Genomic DNA, 19,638 nt, shown 5'->3' with positions numbered 1-19,638 from the left:
GAGCAAATGAGTGAGTGAAATGGCCTCCAAGGGGTCTGCCTGTGTGAGGACAGGGGAGATGGTGTGCACGCTTACCCCAGGTCTGCTGATTTCCAATCTCGGAGCCCAGTTTCAAAGTGAAGTGCAGGCGTCACCCACCCTCAGGCCCAGTCATGGGCACATCCTGAGTTCTCAGCACCTTCCAGGCGCTGCCGTGATTGCTCAGTGAAAGCAAAGGAGCTCAGTGGCAGGCATCTTCCACTGAGCCATTGGGCAGCGGGCGGGGGTGCTGCAGGGGAGGTGCAGGCAGTGAGTGGCAGCTCTCTGAGGCTTCCAGGCCCAGGACTTCCTGCACCCCGTCCCACTGCTCTGGGGCCTGCCTTGGCTCCCAGAGACTAGCAACAGAAAATGGGGACAAGGGGCAGAAAATAGGGGACAGAAAATGGGGACAAGGGGCATGAAAGAAGCAGGGGAGGTGCACTTGGAGGTTAGTGGCTCAGGGCTGGGTGGGGGTGTGCCCATGAATCCAGAGGGGAAGCCCTAAATGCGTGTCCCCAGGTCCATGCCAGAGCAGAGCCTGGGCCCCGGCTGGGGTTCACAGGGTGTGGAGCCCCTGATTCCCCCATCTCCCATCTCTATGGGCAGGGTTCTAGAGCACCTAAGCAGTCTTGCCAGAGAAGTGAGCCTGGACTATGAGCGCAGCATGAACAAGATCAACTTTGACCACATTGTCTCTTCCAAGCCCGAGACCTTCTCCTACGTGACCCTCCCCAAGAAGGAGGAGGAGCAGGTGCCTGAGCGAGGTGAGGGTCACTGGACCAAGATGGGCCCCATGGCCATCCACCTGGCCAGAGCCCCCTCCCACCTTCCCCTCCAGGATCGTCTGCCCTGCCACTGTGGGCATCATCAGCCCAACACTCCCTGCACCTCCCCTGTCTCCAGCACTTGTCCCACTTCTCCCTGCTGCCTGGAGGGCTCTGGACCAGGGGAAGGGAAGAAGGCTGTTTTTGAACTTATTAGTGGGAATAGCACAGAAGTTGCAAGGTGAATGTGTACTAGGAAACATTGCTTCAGCAGTAGATGGAAGGGGCTCTGCTGATCTGACCTAGAGGATAGTCCTTCCTCCAGTAGCAAGAGAGGAGACCGAGTCTCAGAGCAGGATTCCGGGGCCCGAGAACCCTCCTTGCTTTCAGCTCACCTGCCAACCTTCCTAGACTCAGCTTCCTGCATGTCATGTACTCCGGATGCAGGCTGGGGTATGGACAGTGGGCATTCCAAGAGGTTCTGGTACCCACCCTTTCCTTCCTTGGTGCCCCAGGGCAGGCTGTGGACAGACCTTAAGCTTGTGTGCAGCACAGGCAGGAGTGGATGAGGAGAGGATTCTTGGTTCTCATCTACTTCTCATAGGAGCCTGTGACTAGGGGGTCCTGGAAGGAATTCCTTTACCCATCTCAGAGTAGGCACCTCACTGAAGAGCTTCAGCGCCACTCCGGCAAACTATGGAAAGGTGGGGCTCTGGGAACGCCAGTCACTCTTCAGGGAGAAGGCAGGAGTCACGGCCCTCCTTCAAGCACCCTGTGGATCTGTCCTGTCCCCTGGTTTGGCCAGGCAGGGTCTGATCCTGGCCCTTGGCCCCTACCCCTGCAGGGCTGGTGAGTGTCCCCAAGTACCACTTCCGGGAGCAGAAGGAGGACTTCACTTTCGTGTCCCTGCTCACACGGCCAGAGGTCATCACGGCCCTCAGCAAGGTGAGGGCCGAGTGCAACAAGGTGACCGCCATGTCCCTGTTCCACTCGAGCCTCTCCAAGTACAGCCGCCTGGAGGAGTTTGAGCAGATCCAGTCACAGACCATCTCCCAGGTTTGTGGGCATCAAGGGCACAGGGGGCAAACTCAGCGCAGACCCTTGGAACTGGCAGGCACAGGTCGGGGCTGCAGCAGAAGGCCAGGGTCAGTGGGCCACGCGATGAGGCTGTGAGCCCTTGCTTTTCTCAAAACCTGGCCTCAGCCTCTTCCTAGACCTTATTGGAGGCTGGGGTGGGGACCAAGGGTAATGACTCATCTTGGAGAGAAAGGGAAAACCAGGGCAGGCTCTCTTTCCAATCCCTTTCCATCCCAACTCTGGTTGCCTCTGAAGCAGATCCCTTGTCTTAGAAAGGGGAGCAGGAACCTCAGGCACCCCCATGTTGACCTGTGGATTAGGGTATGAGGGAGGTGGGGGTGCATCCCCTCTGCACTCAACTCTGTCTCTGTCTGTCTCTCCACCTCATTCTCTGTCTTTCCCTCTCGGCCCGTTTTTGTCTTGTTCTCTGTCTCTCTGTTTCTCTCATCTCAATCTCTGTGGCTCTGTCTCTCTCTCACGGCTGGAGGGAAAGTCCTGCTTCTGCTGTCCTGTCCTCCCTCCTTTCTTCCCTCCTTCCCTGCGCAGCAGCCCTGGGCCCCCAGGGTCACATGAGGCTGTTGGTTGGCAGGGCTTGGCAGTAAGTTGGGGTAGGGGACATCCCTCCGCAGTCAGATAAGCCCTGAGCCGCCCCAAGCACCCTGGTGCATAGAGTCCCTGAGTGCGGCTATAGGTGGCGGGTCCCCAGGGTGGCCATATGATGATGCCTGTGGCCACTCTAGGTGCAGATGTTCCTCAAGGACAGCTGGATCAGCTCGCTAAAGGTGGCCATGCGCAGCAGCCTGCGCGACATGAGCAAGGGCTGGTACAATCTCTACGAGACCAAATGGGAGGTGTACCTCATGTCCAAGCTGCGCAAGCTGATGGAGCTGGTGAAGTACATGCTGCAGGACACACTGCGCTTCCTGGTGCAGGACTCACTTGCCATCTTCTCACAGTTCATCAGTGACACCTGTTGCAGCGTGCTCAACTGCACCGATGACATGGTCTGGGGTGACGACTTAATTAACAGCCCCTACAGGTGGGGCCCGGTGGGGCAGAGGCACCTGTTGACACCAGAACTGTTCCTTGCTAGGCCCCAGTGGCTGGGGATGGAGCAGGGTCAGGGACCAGGGCCAGGGTGCCCATCCATGCCAGGTCCCAGGCAGTAAGGAGAGCCGAGCTCCCTGCAGGCTGCTGGGCAATGTCCTGCCAGCCCTGGCTTGCATTGCTTCTGGTGACCTTCATTCACTCGATCATTGAGTTACTCAGTGGAGAAATATTCTTTGAACACTTGCCATGAACCAGGCATGGTTCTAGGGGAACAAGAGAGGCCCAGTCCCTGGTCTCATGGGAAAGACAGGCAGCAAGCAGATAAATACACACAGTCATTGCCGGTTTTGGCAGGGGCCATGATAGACACTGGAGGTGGGTCAGGGAGGAGGTGGCATCTGTGCCAAGACCTGAGATGTAAGAAGAAACAAGTTGTGAGGCGATGTGAGGTGGAGGCAGGTACAGGTGGAGAGATCAGCATGGGCAGAGGCACCGAGGGGAGGATGGGCCTGGCGCAGTTGAGGAAGGAAAGGCTGGCCAGTGTGGCTGGAGTCAGGGAGGGGAGGGAGGGCTGCTCAGGATGGAGTGGGAGAGCTCACAGGGACCAGGCCAGATCTCTTGGGGCCTCCTGAGGTCTCATCTGGGGGCTGTATTTATTCTAAGTACAGTCAGAAGCCATCAGAGGGTTCCAGCTGGGATCCAGGCTTGGTTCTTGCTGCGTAGCGGAGATGGGAAGCCAAGGAAGATGGGCTCCCGGGGAGAGAGTGGGGGCTACAATGCCTAGGCCCTGGCAACCTCAGCACAGGGGTGGGGGGCCTCCCTCTCTTGTGGTGCTCATGGACCTCGGGTCACCTGAGGAGCAGAGGAACCTGTTTGGTTGGCCCGGGTCTTCCTCTCTGGTAACTTGGAGGTGTCTGGGAGGAAGGAGAAGGCAAGTATTGTGCATGGAGAGGCTCAAGAGTCATAGCGCTGGCAGGAAGGGCAGAGGGCTGCCCCCGCACACAGGCCTCCTAGGCCTCTGCCCACAGTCAGCCCACCATTGCCTGCAGGCCCCGGAAGAATCCCCTGTTCATCGTGGACCTGGTGCTGGACAGCTCTGGGGTGCACTATAGCACGCCACTGGAGCAGTTTGAGGCATCTCTGCTGAACCTCTTCGACAAGGGCATCCTGGCCACCCATGCCGTGCCCCAGCTGGAGAAGGTACATGTTGCAGCCTGAGCAGGCCCCAGGCACCTGCTGCCCTGGCTGCTGATGGCTCCCTGAGCTCAGGGTGCTGCCACAGTTCAACTGTATCACAGGCCTCCTGTCGGGCAGGCAGCATGCTCAGCCCTGTAAATCTCAAATATCCCATTTAATCCTCATCACAAGCTGCACTGTGACCTGTTAACACTCGCATTTTGTAGGTGGGGCTTGGAGAAGTGTAATAGCCTAAGATTGTGTAGCTGCTAATGTCAGATTTTGTAGGTGAGGCTTGGAGAAGTGTAATAGTTAGCCTAAGATTGCATAGCTGCTAAGTGTCGGAACTGCGATCTGAACCCTGGGCTTGCTGGTCCTCTGCTGCCACAGCCAGATCGGATGTAGACCCCACGCTCTTGATCCCACCTAGCTCTTGGCCTCTCTTCATCTCCAGAGGTGGACACAGGCCGGCTTCCACATACAGACCCTCTGTCCACCGTCCCCACCAGTCACTGCCACTGCACACACACCCAGCTGCACACAGCCCATTTCCAGGCCCAAGAGCCTCTGTAGCCCTGGCCCTTCTTGTCACCTTTGCTGGTCAGTTAGAGCCTTCATGACCCGGCTGTCTTTTCTGCACCTTTTCTTGGTCCTGGGCTGAGTCAGGCCCAGGCAGAGTCATGCCCAGGCAGAGGAAGATGCTGCCCCTTGGTGGGCCTCACAGGGGCTTCTGGCCTTGTAAAGAGACAGCACAGCAAACCCCCTTTTCCTGCTGCATCCCCGCTTTCTCTGTTTGGCCACCCCGCCACCCACTAGGCTTCAGGCCACATCTTGCCCCTACTTGCCCTGTTCCTCGGGAGGACTCCCCATCTCCCCTCTGCTCATTCACCCCCTGGCTCATCCAGGTCTGCCCTGCCACATGCCTTCTCTCCACAGCTGGTGATGGAGGACATCTTCATTAGCGGTGACCCCCTGCTGGAGTCGGTGGGCCTTCATGAGCCACTGGTGGAGGAGCTACGGGCCACCATCGCCAGTGCCGTGTCCAAGGCCATGATCCCACTGCAGGCCTATGCCAAGGAGTACCGAAAATACCTAGAGCTGAACAACAATGACATTGCCTCCTTTCTCAAGTGCGTACATGTGCCCATGCACGTCGGAGGGTGTCTGTGTGTCTGTGCATGTGTATCCCCTGCCCACCCTGCTCACCATCCTCTGCCCCCTCCTGTGTGCTTGCTGTCCTCAGAGCCTACCAGACGCAGGGCCTGTTGGCCCAGGAGGTGCGGGAGGTAGTGCTCACCCACCTGCGGGAGAAGGAGATCCTGGACAGCTCGCTGCCTAGCAGCATCATCATTGGGCCTTTCTACATCAACACCGACAACGTCAAGCAGAGCCTGTCCAAGAAACGCAAGGCCCTGGCCACTTCCATGCTGGACATCCTTGCCAAGAACCTGCACAAGGAGGTGGATAGCGTAAGTGCCCATCTGCCCCGCCTCAGTGACCACAGCAGCACACACCACAGCAGTACACACGGACCCTCACATACACGGCAAGATGTCCCCAAGCAGGGTCTGGGGTGTCTGCGGACGCCCAGGCCAAGGGAAGGAGCTGGAAATCACCCTGCCTGTCTGCAGAGAGCTGTCCTATATGGGAGGTCCCAGGAAACGGGGGTTTCCACCTCCTTCCCTAGACTTGTAGAGGCCTGGAAAGCCTCACGAAGGACACCCTTGATGGACTTGTTTCATGGAGCTAGGGGATTCGAGCACAGGCCTCAGAAGCCCTGCGTGTGTTGGTAGGGCTGAAGGAGGCTGGAAGGTTGAGGTGTGCCGGGTCATGCCCTTGCCCCACTGACAGTCCTCAGCAACCCAGGGAGCCCACCAGGAGCACCCCTCTTGGAAAGTGCCGCAGGGTGTTGGGGTGGAGGGGACAGTTACCTGTCAGGAGATGCTGGAGACCAAGGAGGAGGAGCAGGCGAGGGAAGGCAAGGGAGCAGCACACTGCCCTCCCCAGCGCCTCCTCCCACTGCTAGATCTGCGAGGAGTTCCGCAGCATCAGCCGCAAGATCTACGAGAAGCCTAACAGCATTGAAGAGCTGGCTGAGCTGCGAGAGTGGATGAAGGGCATCCCGGAGAGGCTGGTGGGCCTGGAGGTGAGGCAGGCACATGGGCACTGGGGCCAGGGAGGCACAGGGCTGGTGTTAAGAGTCTGAGGGCTGGGGCAGGCAGGGGCTGGGAGGTTGGACTCAGGAGGCTGAGGGTGAGGTAGTTGGACAGAGGACAGATGGGGCTTAGGGGGTTGTGAGCCGGGGCTTCAGAGCTCTGCTGTCTAGGAGTAGGGGGGCTGGAAGCTGGAGGTGTGGCAGCCATGGCTCTTGGAGCCCTGAGCCTGATGCTGCCCTTGCACCCTGGGCCTCCTTCCCTGGCCCAGGCCTCCCCACTCTGAAAGAGAGCAGCCCCTCTCTAGTACCCGTCTCTCTGGGGAGCCAGGTTCCGATTACCCACCCCCTCCCTGGCACACGTAAAGTTCTCATTACCACCTGTCTGTGCAGGAGCGGATTGTGAAGGTCATGGATGACTACCAGGTCATGGATGAATTCCTCTACAACCTCAGCTCAGATGACTTCAATGACAAGTGAGTGGGAGCTTGGCCCCCATGCCAGGTGCGGGGTGGAGCGTGAGGGGAGCTGCTAAGCTGCAGAGGCTCCCAAATGCCCCAGCTGCCACAGTCTGTGCAGTCTCCCCAGAAACGCCCCACTGAGATTCCAGAGGCCAGGGCTCCACACATGGGCTGGGACCAGCCAGGGCCAGGTGGCCAGTGGGGCAGAAGGAATTCATTTGGGCCTCTTGGCCTCAGCTGCTCCCCAACCCTGTCTCTGTCCTGTCAATGGCCTGGCACACGTTTTGCTTGTTGTTTTTTGAAACAGAGTTTTGCTCTGTCACCCAGGCTGGAGTACAGTGGCACGATCTCAGCTCACTGCAACCTCCGCCTCCAGGGTTCAAGTGATTCTCCCTGCCTCGGCCTCCTGAGTAGCTGGGATTACAGGTGCCCACCACCATGTCCGGCTAATTTTTATATTTTCAGTAGAGATGGGGTTTCACCATGTTGGCTAGGCTGGTCTCGAACTCCTGACCTCAGGTGATCCACTCGCCTCGCCCTCCCAAACTGCTAGGATTACAGGCGTGAGCCACCACGCCCAGCCTGACACACGTATTTTACTGTGGACCTAGGGTTTCCTGTTTGTGGCTGGTGCCCTTTGGGGTTCTTGGGAGCACTGAGAGAGGCAAAGCTCAGCCTGGTGGGCAGTCCCTGGAGAGGGGCATTTGTCCCCACCCAAGTCAAAAGCCTTGTGGGAAACAGCCTTAGGTGCCCTTTTCCAACCAAGCGTTACTGAGGCCGCCAGAGACCCCACACCCAGTGCTGTCTCACAGATGTTGGGGGAGTCAGGACCATCAGAGCCCTGCCCAGGAGAGGGAGACCCTGGCAGACAGGGCATCCGGGTGCTCAGGGGGAACTCTCCCAGGGCCAGCATCCCTAGGCCAGCTGCAGGTGGAAGCCGCACATCCCACAGACACCCTATGTCACCTGGGCAAAGGGAGTTGGTCTGACCTGAAGGCAGCTGGCCTGAGGGCCCTGGCTAGAGACTGTGGCTTTGCCTCCTCTGAGGAAAGGCCCCTCTGGCCCCTGAGGCTTAAGAGGGGAACTCGGCCTCACTCTTCTCGCTTCCCCTTGGTCCCCATCACTACATTGGGCACCTTGGGTCTGCATCTCACTGGATGCAGACTGCAGCTCCCAGGGGGCAGGGCAGCCTCCCTGATGGTGGCAGTCGCACCTCCCAGCTCACCTGTACTTCCCAGCTGTCCGGCCCCAAGTGGCCTCCACAGCTGCCTGGATTTCCCCTGAACCCCTTCTCACTGGCTGCCTGGGTGCCTGGTGGGATGCCCCTGCCTGGCCTTGCCACTCCACCACTTCAGCCACGATATTTCTCCCAATCCCCACCCCCATCCTGGCCAGATGGATTGCCAGCAACTGGCCTTCTAAGATCCTTGGGCAGATAGAGCTGGTGCAGCAGCAGCATGTGGAGGATGAAGAGAAGTTCCGCAAAATCCAGATCATGGATCAGAACAACTTCCAAGAGAAGCTGGAAGGGCTGCAGGTGGGGCACGGCTGCAGGCTTGGTGCTGGATACACCCCCCACCACACGCACGCACAGTTCTCCAGGGCCTGGCCTCACTTCTTGCATTCAGGAGGTGCTGAGTCAACATGTGATGGGCGAGCAGATGGATGAATGAATAAATGGCTGAAAGAATGAACCCAAAGGCCAAAGAGATGCCTAGGCAGCAAGCTCCAGAAAGATTCGGAGTAGTAAAGTCCCCAGCTCTTATGTTGTGTCCTTGGCGGCCTACTAGGCAGTGGGCACAGTGTCAGGGCACTGGGTCTCCCCTGGCTTTGCTGTGAGGAACCTGCTCACTCCAGGAGAACAACCTCCTTAGAACTCGGAGGAGTGGACGTCCTGGGACCTCCAGTTCCCTGGGTTTGCATAGGAAGGCATGGACACACGTGTGGCTGCAGGGGCATCTGACCCATTGCTCCTTGGCCTGCAGCTGGTGGTAGCTGGCTTTTCCATCCATGTGGAGATTTCGCGGGCACATGAGATCGCCAACGAGGTGCGGCGTGTCAAGAAGCAGCTGAAGGACTGCCAGCAGCTGGCCATGCTCTACAACAACCGCGAGCGCATCTTCAGCTTGCCCATCACCAATGTAGGCCTCCTGCAGGCACCCTGCCCCCATGCCCCCAGGCTTGAGGAAGCAGCTCATGTAGATGCAGCTGCCAGGAGGCAGGGCTCTGGCATTTGGGGGCAGGACCCAGCAGGCTGCAGAGTGGAGATAGCCCAACCCTGGCCCTCAGGTTGAGGAGGCCCCTGGTACCAGGCAGGGGGCCTGAGGGTCAGCCCAGGTCTGGTGCAACAGCTCAGAGCCCAGATCTCAGGTGGGAAGAGAAGGGAGGCCAGGCCCAGGTGTGTGGGGGCAGGGTCAGGGACATCAGCCAGGAGCAAGGGAGAGGGAGAGGACCTGGCCCAAGAAAGGGCAACATGGAGAGAGACTGGGGAGCGTCCCAAGACAGCCCCAGCCCTGCCCTCCTGTCCCTGCAGTATGACAAGCTCTCCAGGATGGTGAAGGAGTTCCAACCCTACCTGGACCTTTGGACCACAGCCTCTGACTGGCTGCGCTGGTCAGAGAGCTGGATGAATGACCCCCTCTCCGCCATCGATGCTGAGCAGCTGGAGAAGAACGTGGTTGAAGCCTTCAAGACCATGCACAAGTGCGTGAAGCAGTTCAAGGACATGCCAGGTAGGGAGCCAAGCTGGCCAATCCCCTCCTCCCTGCCTCTGCCGCCTGCCTCTCATGCCTTTCTGTCTTATCCGGCAGCCTGCCAGGAAGTGGCCTTGGACATCCGGGCCCGCATCGAGGAGTTCAAACCATACATCCCACTGATCCAGGGGCTGCGCAACCCTGGCATGCGGAACCGGCACTGGGAGACACTGTCCAACCAGATCAACATCAACGTCAGGCCCAAGGCCAACCTGACCTTTGCTCGCTGCCTCGAGATGAACCTGCAGGACCATATCGAGAGCATCAGCAAGGTGGCCGAGGTGGCTGGCAAGGAGTACGCCATCGAGCAGGTGGGCAGCCACCAGCGGGCCCAGCCACCCCAGCCAGGCTCTGCCGGACAGCCTGGCCTCCTGCTCTGGCAACCACAGTCACTTGGGAGGATGACAGTAATAAGCCCCATCCCTGGGGTCATGAGGCCCAGGGGTTGAGATGCGTTCTATTAAGTGAGTTAATAATGCACATAAAATTCTTGACAGTGTCCACCATTGCTATTATTCTTCAGTTACTCCTCTCAGGAGCCCCAGGAAGGAGCTAATAGCATTAGCCTCAATTTAACAGATGAGTCAGGCCGGGTGCAGTGACACATGCCTGTAAATCCCAGCACTTTGGGAGGCTGAGGAGGAAGGATCGCTTGAGTCCAGGAGTTTGAGACCAGCCTGGGCAACATAGGGAGACCCCTATCTCTACAAAAAATTAAGATATTAGCCAGGCATGGTGGCACATGCTTGTGGTCCCAGCTTCTTGGGAGGCTGAGGCTGCAGTGAGCGGTGATTATGCCACTGCACTCCAGCCAGGGAGACAGACTGAGACCCTGTCTCAAAACAAAACAAAAGAGAACAAACAACAAAAAAAAAACAGATAAATCAATTAAGGCTCAGAAAGGTTCAGCAACTGGCCAGGGTGACACAGTAAATGCTGGAGGTGAGACCAGCGCCCACACTCCTCCTAACCTTAGCTGCCTCCCAACATGTGCATACAACCACATGCAGCACATGTGTAACAGTGAACTGGGCCGAACACAGTGGCTCACGCCTATAATCCCAGCACTTTGGGAGGCCGAGGCGGGTGGATCACCTGAGGTCAGGAGTTTGAGACCAGCCTGGCCAACATGGTGAAACCCTATCTCTACTAAAAATACAAAAAATAGCCGGGTGTGGTGGTACATGCCTGTAATCCCAGCTACTTGGGAGGCTGAGGCAGGAGAATTGCTTGAATCTGGGAGGCAGAGATTGCAGTGAACCAAGATTGTGCCACTGCGCTCCAGCCTGGGCGACAGAGCGAGACTCCACCTCAGAAAAAAAAAAAAAAAAAGAGTGAATTGGCCCTGAATTCAGATGAGGGGCTCACACGGGACTTGTTGCCAGGCAAGCCAAGAGTATTTGCCAGACCGGCCATGTGGAGGTCATGGCCAGGTACTGTCTGCTGCTTCCCTGGGCAGGGCTGGTCAGATAGCATCAGGACCAGCCCCTCCCAGGACTCAGCCTGGCTTGTCCCCCACCCCAGGCACTGGACAAGATGGAGAAGGAGTGGTCGACCATCCTGTTCAATGTACTGCCCTACAAGGCAACAGACACCTACATCCTGAAGAGCCCGGACGAGGCCTCGCAGCTGCTGGACGACCACATCGTCATGACCCAGAGCATGTCATTTTCACCCTACAAGAAGCCCTTTGAGCAGCGCATCAACTCCTGGGAGAACAAACTGAAGCTGACCCAGGTTGGTCCTCCCCCCAGTCCTTCCTTCATCGCTCCCCCACTTCAGAGAGCCCGGCCCACAGGTGTCACTGATGGTCTCCGGGTGGGGTTCAAAGCATCGCAGTGCCTTGCCCTCATTCACACAGCCCCTGGCTCTCTGGCAGGCCCTGCCCTACTGCATTCAGAGGGGGGCAACTAGGATGGGCTCTCCATCCATAAGGTTCAGCTGCTGGATGAGGCAGATAAGGGTGTGTAGGGGCAGCGTTTGGGTCCCAAAATGTGGCTGAGGATGGGCCTGAGAACTGCCAGCCGGCCTCCCCAGGGCTGCCTGAGCTTGGGACAACCAGGACCTCCGGTACTGACACTTTCTGGGCCGGATGTCACAAGGCCCCAGAGCACCTCAGTGCCCTTTCCCACCCTGTCCTGAGCTTCTGTTCTCATCTCATTTGGAGCTACCTTGGTTGAGGGGACTGGGCCACCAGGGACTGCACTTGTCTTGGGCTCTCAAGGCCAGAGGCAAGGGCTGCCCACAGAGCCCTGGAGGGCAGTCCCGGGGCCAGCCTGCAGGTGTGACTGTGATATCCCCTTCCCCGGGCCTCCCTGAGAGCTGTTCAGAGACCTCCGGCGAAGGCCAGAAGCAGGTGGGGAGGGCTCATCTGTGTGCCTGGACCACCCAGAGATGCCTGAGCTGGTCAGCACTGTCCCAGGTCCCCCTCTGCTCATGCTGTCCACTCGACCTAGAGTTTGACACCCGCCTTCCATCTCCTCCAAGGCCCAGCAACAAGCAGCCTCGCCAACTCTCCCTCACCCTCCTTCAAGGGGTTCCCACCGAGGCCATTGTCAGTGCCTCTTTCAGAGTCCACTACACATGCCGGGCCCATGATTCAGGGGCAGATCTGGCCCCTTAGTGGGCTGTGGGCCCCTCAAGGGAAGGGACCAGGCCGCATTCCCCTCTGTTTCCCCTAGTGCCCACCAGGGCCTGGCACAGTCCTGACACTGCTGACTGTGACCCCCATCCCATGAGGAAGAAATGGATGAGTGCGTGAGTTTGCGCTGATGGGAGAAGACGAGATATATCTTGAATGGGGAATTTGGAGGCAGAAGGGGGAAATGGCTCATTTTGAAGATGTCTCACCCTTGGACTCATGTTTCAGAGAGTATTTTAGGACTCTCACACTCAAGACCCATTGAATCTCAGAGAATCCTGGGGTCATGGACCCAGAAGTCCTTCCAGGAAGGAGGCTGGTTTGTCTCCCAGGCACCAAGTGTTTCCTGTCACTGCAGGCTTTGCTGGCGTGGGTGTGTTCCTCCCTTTGGAAGAGCAGCTCTCCCGGCTCCTTTGGAGGCTTGGGTGTCCTGTGGGGATGTGGGACTTCTCTGGAGGGCAGACATCCCTGTATCCTCTTTGTTCCCTTGAGTATCACAGATGACAGCACCATCTAGAAATCTCCCTGTAGACATTGACTTTGGTGTCCAGTGCTCTGCCCAACATGCTGGTGGGGTGAAATGTCTCAGTCATTGGGACAAACCCCAGCTTGGACCCTGACAGTCCATATCACACCCCTCCCTGCCCTTCCCCTCCCCAGGAGGTTCTGGAGGAGTGGCTGAACTGTCAGCGGTCCTGGCTCTACCTGGAGCCCATCTTCAGCTCTGAGGACATTAACCAGCAGCTGCCTGTGGAGAGCAAGCGCTACCAGACCATGGAGCGGATCTGGAAGAAGATCTTGAAGAGTGCCTATGAGAACCGGGAGGCAAGCTCAATGCGGGTGGGAGGGGCAGCTGGGATCCCCAAGGGCCCTGGTCACATTGCTGGTAGCCTCCTAGTCTCTTCCCTCCCTACACAGAAAAGGCTGGCGGACAAGCCTGAGGATTTGGTCTTGACCCATGTCCTCCAGAGTGGGCTCCCCACCCTCAGAGTTGCTCCTTAGAGGCACAGTCACTGACGGTTTTTCTCTTGGAGATCCACAGCCCATATTAGCGTTTTTTGTTTGTTTGTTTTTGTTTTTTTTTTTGAAACGGAGTTTTGCTCTTGTTGCCCAGGCTGGAGTGCCATGGTGCAATCTCGGCTCACTGCAACCTTCACCTCCCTGGTTCACCTCCCGGAGGCTGAGACAGGATTCCCCTGTCTCAGCCTACCAAGCAGCTGGGATTACAGGCATGCACCACCACGCCTGGCTGATTTTCTTTTGTATTTAGTAGAGCCGGGATTTCACCGTGTTGGTCAGGCTGGTCTCAAACTCCTGACCTCAGGTGATCCACCTGCCTCAGCCTCCCAAAGCGCTGGGATTACAGACGTGTGCCACCACGCCCGGCACATATTAGCATTTTAGAAGCCCTGACAAGTCCTGCAGCAAAGCAAACTCTTTAGCTTTGTTTAACTCTAACTTGTTTGACCATAGAATTTTTTCTGTGGGGCTGATGGATGCAGCCACTGGCTCAGGGAGAATTTTTCTGCATCTTCCTTCCCAGGCCCCACTGAGGGGCTCTGGCTGGTGTGGGTGCTCTGGGATGAGCCTGCCTTGCTACCTGGACCATGCTCACTGCCCATTTCTGTGCATGGCCCGGGCCCTGCAGGTGATCAACGTGTGTTCCGACCTGAGGATGCTGGACAGCCTGCGGGACTGCAACAAGATTCTGGACCTGGTGCAGAAGGGCCTCAGCGAGTATCTGGAGACCAAGCGGAGCGCCTTCCCCAGGTGGGCGCCACCTGGCCATGCCCACTCCGCCACTGCCTGCCCATGAGGCTGAGGCGTCCAGGGCCCTGCTCAGGCTAGGGTGCGGGGGTGTCAGCAGGGCTGGGGCAGCTGGGGCCCAGGGAGCCTGCACGACCCACTTCCTCACCCCTGTTCCCCTGGCAGATTCTACTTCCTGTCAGATGACGAACTACTAGAGATCTTGTCGCAGACAAAAGACCCCACGGCCGTGCAGCCACACCTGCGCAAGTGCTTCGAGAACATCGCCCGGGTGGGCAACTGGGCCCGGGGCTCAGGGCCGGGAGCATGGGGCATCTTCCCAGGGAGAACGTCTCTCCTTTTGTGATGAGCCCTTTTAGCAGGAAATGTGGCAAATGACATTCCTGGTCTTTGGAGACACACCTGGGGCCTGTGGGAGGAAGGTCAACTGCAGAATCCCCAGCTCAGGGCTGGGGGCCCTGGATTTCCAACTCACCAGGTGCTCCCTGTGCCCCCAGCACACTGCAAAACCCATGAGGCCAGAGGCCTGTGACCCGCCTTGTCTTCCCTCATCTATGCAGGAGGCCGGGGACATGCAAGGCAGTCAGCCTCCTTCCCCAAAGCCTGCTTCATGCCGGGCCTGGGCTGGGGCCTGACCACTGCTGGGGAGAAGGCAGGCCATCCAGCCTGGGAAGGCCCAGCCAAGATAGACTCTCGGGGGGATGGGAAGGCAGGGCTTTCTTCTTGAGGTGGAGGGCACCGGGCAGGCTCAGCGCTGGGGCTGTGGTGGCCAGGGCATCTGGGCACACCAGGGTGACCCCACTCCTGCTCCTCCACTGCTTGCAGCTGCTGTTCCAGGAGGACCTGGAGATCACGCACATGTACTCGGCCGAGGGGGAGGAGGTGCAGTTGTCCTTCTCCATCTACCCCTCCAGCAACGTGGAGGACTGGCTGCGGGAGGTGGAGCGCAGCATGAAGGCCAGTGTGCACGACATCATTGAGAAGGCCATCAGGGCCTACCCCACGGTGAGCCGCCCGCAGCCCGTGCAGCCTTCCACCCCTGCGCCCCTCTGCTCCCTCTCAGTGCCCCTCCTGCTCCAGCTGGCCTCGTCCTCAGGCTGCAGTCATGAGGTCCCTGGGGGCTCAGGCGGGACTCTGGAGTCTTTCCTTTCCACACTCACTCCAGAAAGTGAGACTCATTCCTAATGATCATCGGGACGGCTGTTCCGGTTCCCAGCACTCACTGGGTGCCAGGCTCCAGGCTGGGCCCTCTTCTGCAGTCTTTCTCTCAGCTCCATGACCATAACCGGCAGCTGGGCTCTAGGTGACTCCCCAGCCTGCAGAGTCAGTTCAGAGATATCTCTGCCACCCTGAGAAGCCCAGAGCATAAAGGCTTCCCTGCTCTGAAGGGACTGGTGGCATCAACAACTGGAGCCAAGTCTGAAAGGCCAGAGCACAGACAGCATTCAGAGGAAGAAGAAAGAATGGGATTGGGGCTGTGGCTGTCAGGGTCAGCCTGCCCATGCTGTCTTCCCAGATGCCCAGGACCCAGTGGGTTCTGAACTGGCCTGGCCAGGTGACCATCGCTGGGTGCCAGACCTACTGGACCATGGAGGTGGCAGAGGCTCTGGAGGCCGGCGACCTCAGAAGCCAACTGTTCCCCCAGCTCTGCCAGCAGGTTGGAGTCAAGAGGACCCCTGTCTGTCCCCCTCCACCCCCCACATGGCACAGGAGGGCCCAGTCCCTCCGGAAGCTTTCTCCTATATTGAGCCTGGAAGAGGCCCGGGGTTGGGTCTAAAGGGGAGGTCAGACACCCTTGAAGTGTCTCACAACCAGTCACCCACAGGAAGGACGGGCCTGAGGCGATGCCCCCTCCCCAAGGGTCAGTGAGGGAGCCACGCGCCTGGTCCCTCCTGCACAGTACCGCAGGCACCCCTTGCCCTGTGCTCCAGCGCCTTGCCAGGCTCCGCCTCCCGGCCTTGAGCGTTCAGACAGCACCACATGCTGCAGGGAGGCAGACGCCAGGCGTGTGCCTCCATTCTACTTCCTTTCTTCCCCTGCCCTGTCCCTGCTCCCCTCCCAACTCACACCATCAGAGCCCCCCCAGGATAGAGGGACTGTTCGTGGCGGGAGCCCACCCTCTGTGAAAGGGGAGGGTGGGCCTCCTCGTGGTACCCTGATGTTTGACAGTGCGCCCCATTCCTGCAGCTCAGTGATCTGGTGGCCCTGGTGCAGGGGAAGCTGTCCCGCATGCAGCGGGCAGTGCTGTCAGCGCTAATCGTCATTGAGGTCCACGCCAAGGACGTGGTGAGCAAGCTAATCCAGGAGAACGTGGTCAGCGTGAATGACTTCCAGTGGATCTCACAGCTGAGGTGAGGACGTGGGGGACGCCCCCAGGGCCAGAGCAGCTGCCAGGAAGGGGCAGGGGAAAAGAGGAAAGTCAGTTAGTAATAAGCTGGTCTCTGTCCTCGAGGTTCTGGGACAAGCTGGGTATGGGTACCTTGATGCCCTCATTCCCAAAAAGAACCCTCTCTACTTGACTATATACCTTGCCCAGTGGCCCATGGCCCCATGGCCAGGCCCTCATCTCCCTGCACCACCAGGTACTACTGGACAAATAATGACCTGTATATCCGTGCTGTGAATGCTGAGTTCATCTATGGCTACGAGTACCTGGGCAACAGTGGGAGGCTGGTGATCACGCCCCTCACCGACAGGTAAGGGTTCCCCTCTTGCTCCTTCCCACACTGAGACCCTCCCTCCAGTTCTGTCTGGTCCAGGAATCCAGGGACCATTGCCACTCTGGAGTGATCTAGTCCATCAGAGCAGTGCAGGGTTAGGACCAAGGGCTTTGGGCTCAGACCTCAGTTCTGCCCGTCACAGGTGGAGTGACTTCGGGCAGGTGACTTGACCCCTCTGTGCCTGAGTTTCCTCTGAGGCCTCCTTACAGTGGTAATGAGAATTTCATGAGCTGATACATGTAGAGCTCTCGGCACAGGTGTGGCATCTAATGTGAGCATCTAATGGGTATGCGCTTTCCTGTTTTTATCCGTCAATTCCTCCTTTAATGTGCCAGAGGAACTGAGCTGAGAGACATCATGGGTGAGCCCTTTTCTAATAGTTCCCTCCTAGCTCAGTCAGTCATGTCATCTTGCCACCTGTGTCTAGCACCAGCTGGATTTTCAAGCTGTGTTTTGAGTGAGGGAAGTGAATGTGGCCACATGTCGGCCATCCCCAGGGGTCCCTGGGCAAAGCTGGGCAGGGCGGTGAAATGGGACAGGGAACGTGCTGGGCAGGTGTCCACAGGCTCCAGTCCTGACCCCGGAGCCAGGGCTGGGCACACCCTGGCCCCCCAAAAGGGGATGGGGCGAGAGGCCCCAGTCCACAGGAAATTCCAAGGAAAGGGGGAGTGTCCAGGCCATGTGCGGCCCGAGCCCACCTCCTCTGTCTCCTGCAGGTGCTACCTGACACTGACTGGAGCTCTGCACCTCAAGTTTGGGGGTGCCCCAGCTGGCCCAGCTGGCACAGGCAAAACTGAGACCACCAAAGACCTGGGTAAGGCCTTGGCCATACAGACTGTTGTGTTCAACTGCTCTGACCAGCTCGACTTCATGGCCATGGGCAAGTTCTTCAAGGGCCTGGCCAGGTGAGGCTGGGCGTGAGCGTGGCACAGGATGGGGTAGGACGGCCTAGCTCTCCTTGGGGAGGGCTAGATGAGGGCACTGCCTGAGAGGGGCCTCGAAGGATGGTGGAGGGGACAGAAGGGGGTAATAGGCATCAGGGCTTGGTCCCGGGGCATTGGGGTGGGGAGTGGCAGTGGGTTGAAGACTGAGCTGATGGAGATTGCCCCTGAGGGCTTCCTCCCAAGTGGAGTTGGAGGGGGCCCTCAGAGGGAGGTGCCCAGGTTGGGCTCTGAACACATGTGCCCCATCCAATGTTCCGGCTTCACTCAGTGCTGGGGCCTGGGCCTGCTTCGACGAGTTCAATCGCATCGACATCGAGGTGCTGTCTGTGGTGGCGCAGCAGATCACCACCATCCAGAAGGCGCAGCAGCAGCGGGTGAGCCTGGGGGCCCCACCTTACTCGCTCACACCACCATACTGCTCCCCATTGCAGGCTGAGAAGCCAGGTGCTAAGGTCCGCCCTGGGTCCAGCCTCTCTTGTCCCAGGGGGCACACCCTCACCCCAGTCTGTGGGCAGCTCCCAGGCCAAGCTGTGGGGGATGAAGGGGTCCCCTCCTCATTACATCCTGACCTTTATGGAAAGCCCCAGGCATTGGTCCTCTCTGTAGCCACGTGCACGGCGGCCAGGGACCTTGTTCTGGGGACAGGAGCTGAGAGGCTGGCAGTTACCCCCTCCCCCACTTCCCCTAGTCAGGCTGAGCTTGCCTGGGGCTGGGGAATTGGGGGTGGAGCGAGTGGGAAGCAGGAGATGTGGAGACCTCCAAGGGCCTGAAGCCAGGAGCTGGAAGGCCATGGGTAGCCACTGGAGCCTGAGGTTTCAGGCCAGATCCTGAGAGAGGGTACAACCCATGATCAGGGGTACAGGCCTGGCCTACCAGCTACAGCCAGGACAGGGGCATCAACAGGGGACAAGGGGCCCACTCAGAGGAGGGGACAAGGCTGGGCACCCTAGTCCCAGGCAAGTCAGCCTCTCCCCACTGCAGGTGGAACGCTTCATGTTTGAGGGTGTGGAGATCCCACTGGTGCCATCCTGCGCAGTGTTTATCACCATGAACCCAGGCTACGCTGGCCGCACAGAGCTGCCTGACAATCTGAAGGCAAGTGCAGGCCCAGAGTGGCCCAGGAAGCACCAGAGCTCTAGCCTGAGTTCAGAGATGCTAAGTCACTTATGCAAGGACACAGTTGCTTGGACTCCAGGGACTGTGATTCCCTATGGCAGCCCCGTAGCCATGGAGGGGAGGCCTCAGGGCCTCAGACTTGTCCTCAGGCCATGGGAGAAGTCAGGCTGCCTATGGATGTGGTGTGGAGGGGGAATCTTATGAGACCTGTTCACCCTGGGCCTTCAGGAGAAACAGGAAAACAGGAGCCAAGAGGGGCATCTCCTGGGAGTCATGTGGGGGCAGGTTTGGATCAACACAAAGGATCCACTCTAATGGCAGAGCTACCAGCCTCAGGGGAGTGAAAGCCTCAGCTGTGGCAGGCTTGGTGCAGCAGGGAGTCCCAGCGCGTTAGGGAGGAGGGCCGGATGAAGCTGAGGGTGCTCTGGGGGTGAGCTCTGTCTGCTGTTCACATGTGCACCGTGTGTCCCAGGCGCTCTTCCGACCCGTGGCCATGATGGTTCCAGATTACGCCATGATCGCTGAGATCTCCCTCTATTCCTTTGGCTTTAATGAGGCCAGTGTGCTGGCTAAGAAGATCACAACCACCTTCAAGCTGTCTTCTGAGCAGCTCAGCTCCCAGGTGCGGTCCTGCCCTGATGGGGTTCCAGGGTCTGAAAACTTCTACCTGCTCCCAGCCTCCAGGGCACCTGCTGAGGGCCGGGCTCTGTGCCCGGTGCTTTACAGGCATTACCTTGTGGGCTTCTCCCAGCAACCCTGGAAGATAGGAGTTACATGCCCATTTGTCAGCTGAGGACACTGAGGTCTTAGGTAGCTAAAGGTCTGGCCAGGCTCATGCATACACAGCAGCGCTGGAGCAGGAGCCAGGAACAGATGCCTGTGTGGCTACTTCAGGTGCAAGGGCCTTGATCATTAGGGCACCAAGAGCTTCAGAACCCCAGGCTGTGGAGCAAGTGCACCTGGGCCTTGTGGGGACCAGAGTAGGACAGCCCGGCCCTT

General features: G+C 58.6%; 1 protein-coding gene across 1 annotated transcript in view; it reads left to right on the top strand.

The window, feature by feature from the left end:
- Nucleotides 1-19,638, top strand: part of DNAH1 (dynein axonemal heavy chain 1) — a 78,646-nt gene that overhangs the window by 21,964 nt on the left and 37,044 nt on the right. Inside the window, exons 9-32 of the mRNA XM_054552144.2 lie at nucleotides 625-782; nucleotides 1,627-1,838; nucleotides 2,600-2,898; nucleotides 3,959-4,109; nucleotides 5,022-5,215; nucleotides 5,329-5,554; nucleotides 6,112-6,231; nucleotides 6,631-6,713; nucleotides 8,094-8,235; nucleotides 8,684-8,839; nucleotides 9,232-9,430; nucleotides 9,509-9,762; nucleotides 10,976-11,188; nucleotides 12,753-12,917; nucleotides 13,741-13,862; nucleotides 14,025-14,130; nucleotides 14,685-14,864; nucleotides 15,376-15,516; nucleotides 16,047-16,210; nucleotides 16,442-16,555; nucleotides 17,296-17,484; nucleotides 17,792-17,897; nucleotides 18,505-18,618; nucleotides 19,112-19,261. Of these exons, the coding sequence (XP_054408119.2) occupies nucleotides 625-782; nucleotides 1,627-1,838; nucleotides 2,600-2,898; nucleotides 3,959-4,109; nucleotides 5,022-5,215; nucleotides 5,329-5,554; nucleotides 6,112-6,231; nucleotides 6,631-6,713; nucleotides 8,094-8,235; nucleotides 8,684-8,839; nucleotides 9,232-9,430; nucleotides 9,509-9,762; nucleotides 10,976-11,188; nucleotides 12,753-12,917; nucleotides 13,741-13,862; nucleotides 14,025-14,130; nucleotides 14,685-14,864; nucleotides 15,376-15,516; nucleotides 16,047-16,210; nucleotides 16,442-16,555; nucleotides 17,296-17,484; nucleotides 17,792-17,897; nucleotides 18,505-18,618; nucleotides 19,112-19,261 (3,958 nt within the window). The remainder of the gene's footprint in view (nucleotides 1-624; nucleotides 783-1,626; nucleotides 1,839-2,599; nucleotides 2,899-3,958; nucleotides 4,110-5,021; nucleotides 5,216-5,328; nucleotides 5,555-6,111; nucleotides 6,232-6,630; nucleotides 6,714-8,093; nucleotides 8,236-8,683; nucleotides 8,840-9,231; nucleotides 9,431-9,508; nucleotides 9,763-10,975; nucleotides 11,189-12,752; nucleotides 12,918-13,740; nucleotides 13,863-14,024; nucleotides 14,131-14,684; nucleotides 14,865-15,375; nucleotides 15,517-16,046; nucleotides 16,211-16,441; nucleotides 16,556-17,295; nucleotides 17,485-17,791; nucleotides 17,898-18,504; nucleotides 18,619-19,111; nucleotides 19,262-19,638) is intronic.

The sequence above is a fragment of the Pongo abelii genome, chromosome 2 (genome assembly GCF_028885655.2).
Source record: "Pongo abelii isolate AG06213 chromosome 2, NHGRI_mPonAbe1-v2.0_pri, whole genome shotgun sequence".
In the NCBI taxonomy this organism is placed as follows: Eukaryota; Metazoa; Chordata; class Mammalia; order Primates; family Hominidae; genus Pongo; species Pongo abelii.
Note: the sequence above shows the minus strand (reverse complement) of the source record. Positions and strands in the feature narration are given on the sequence as shown.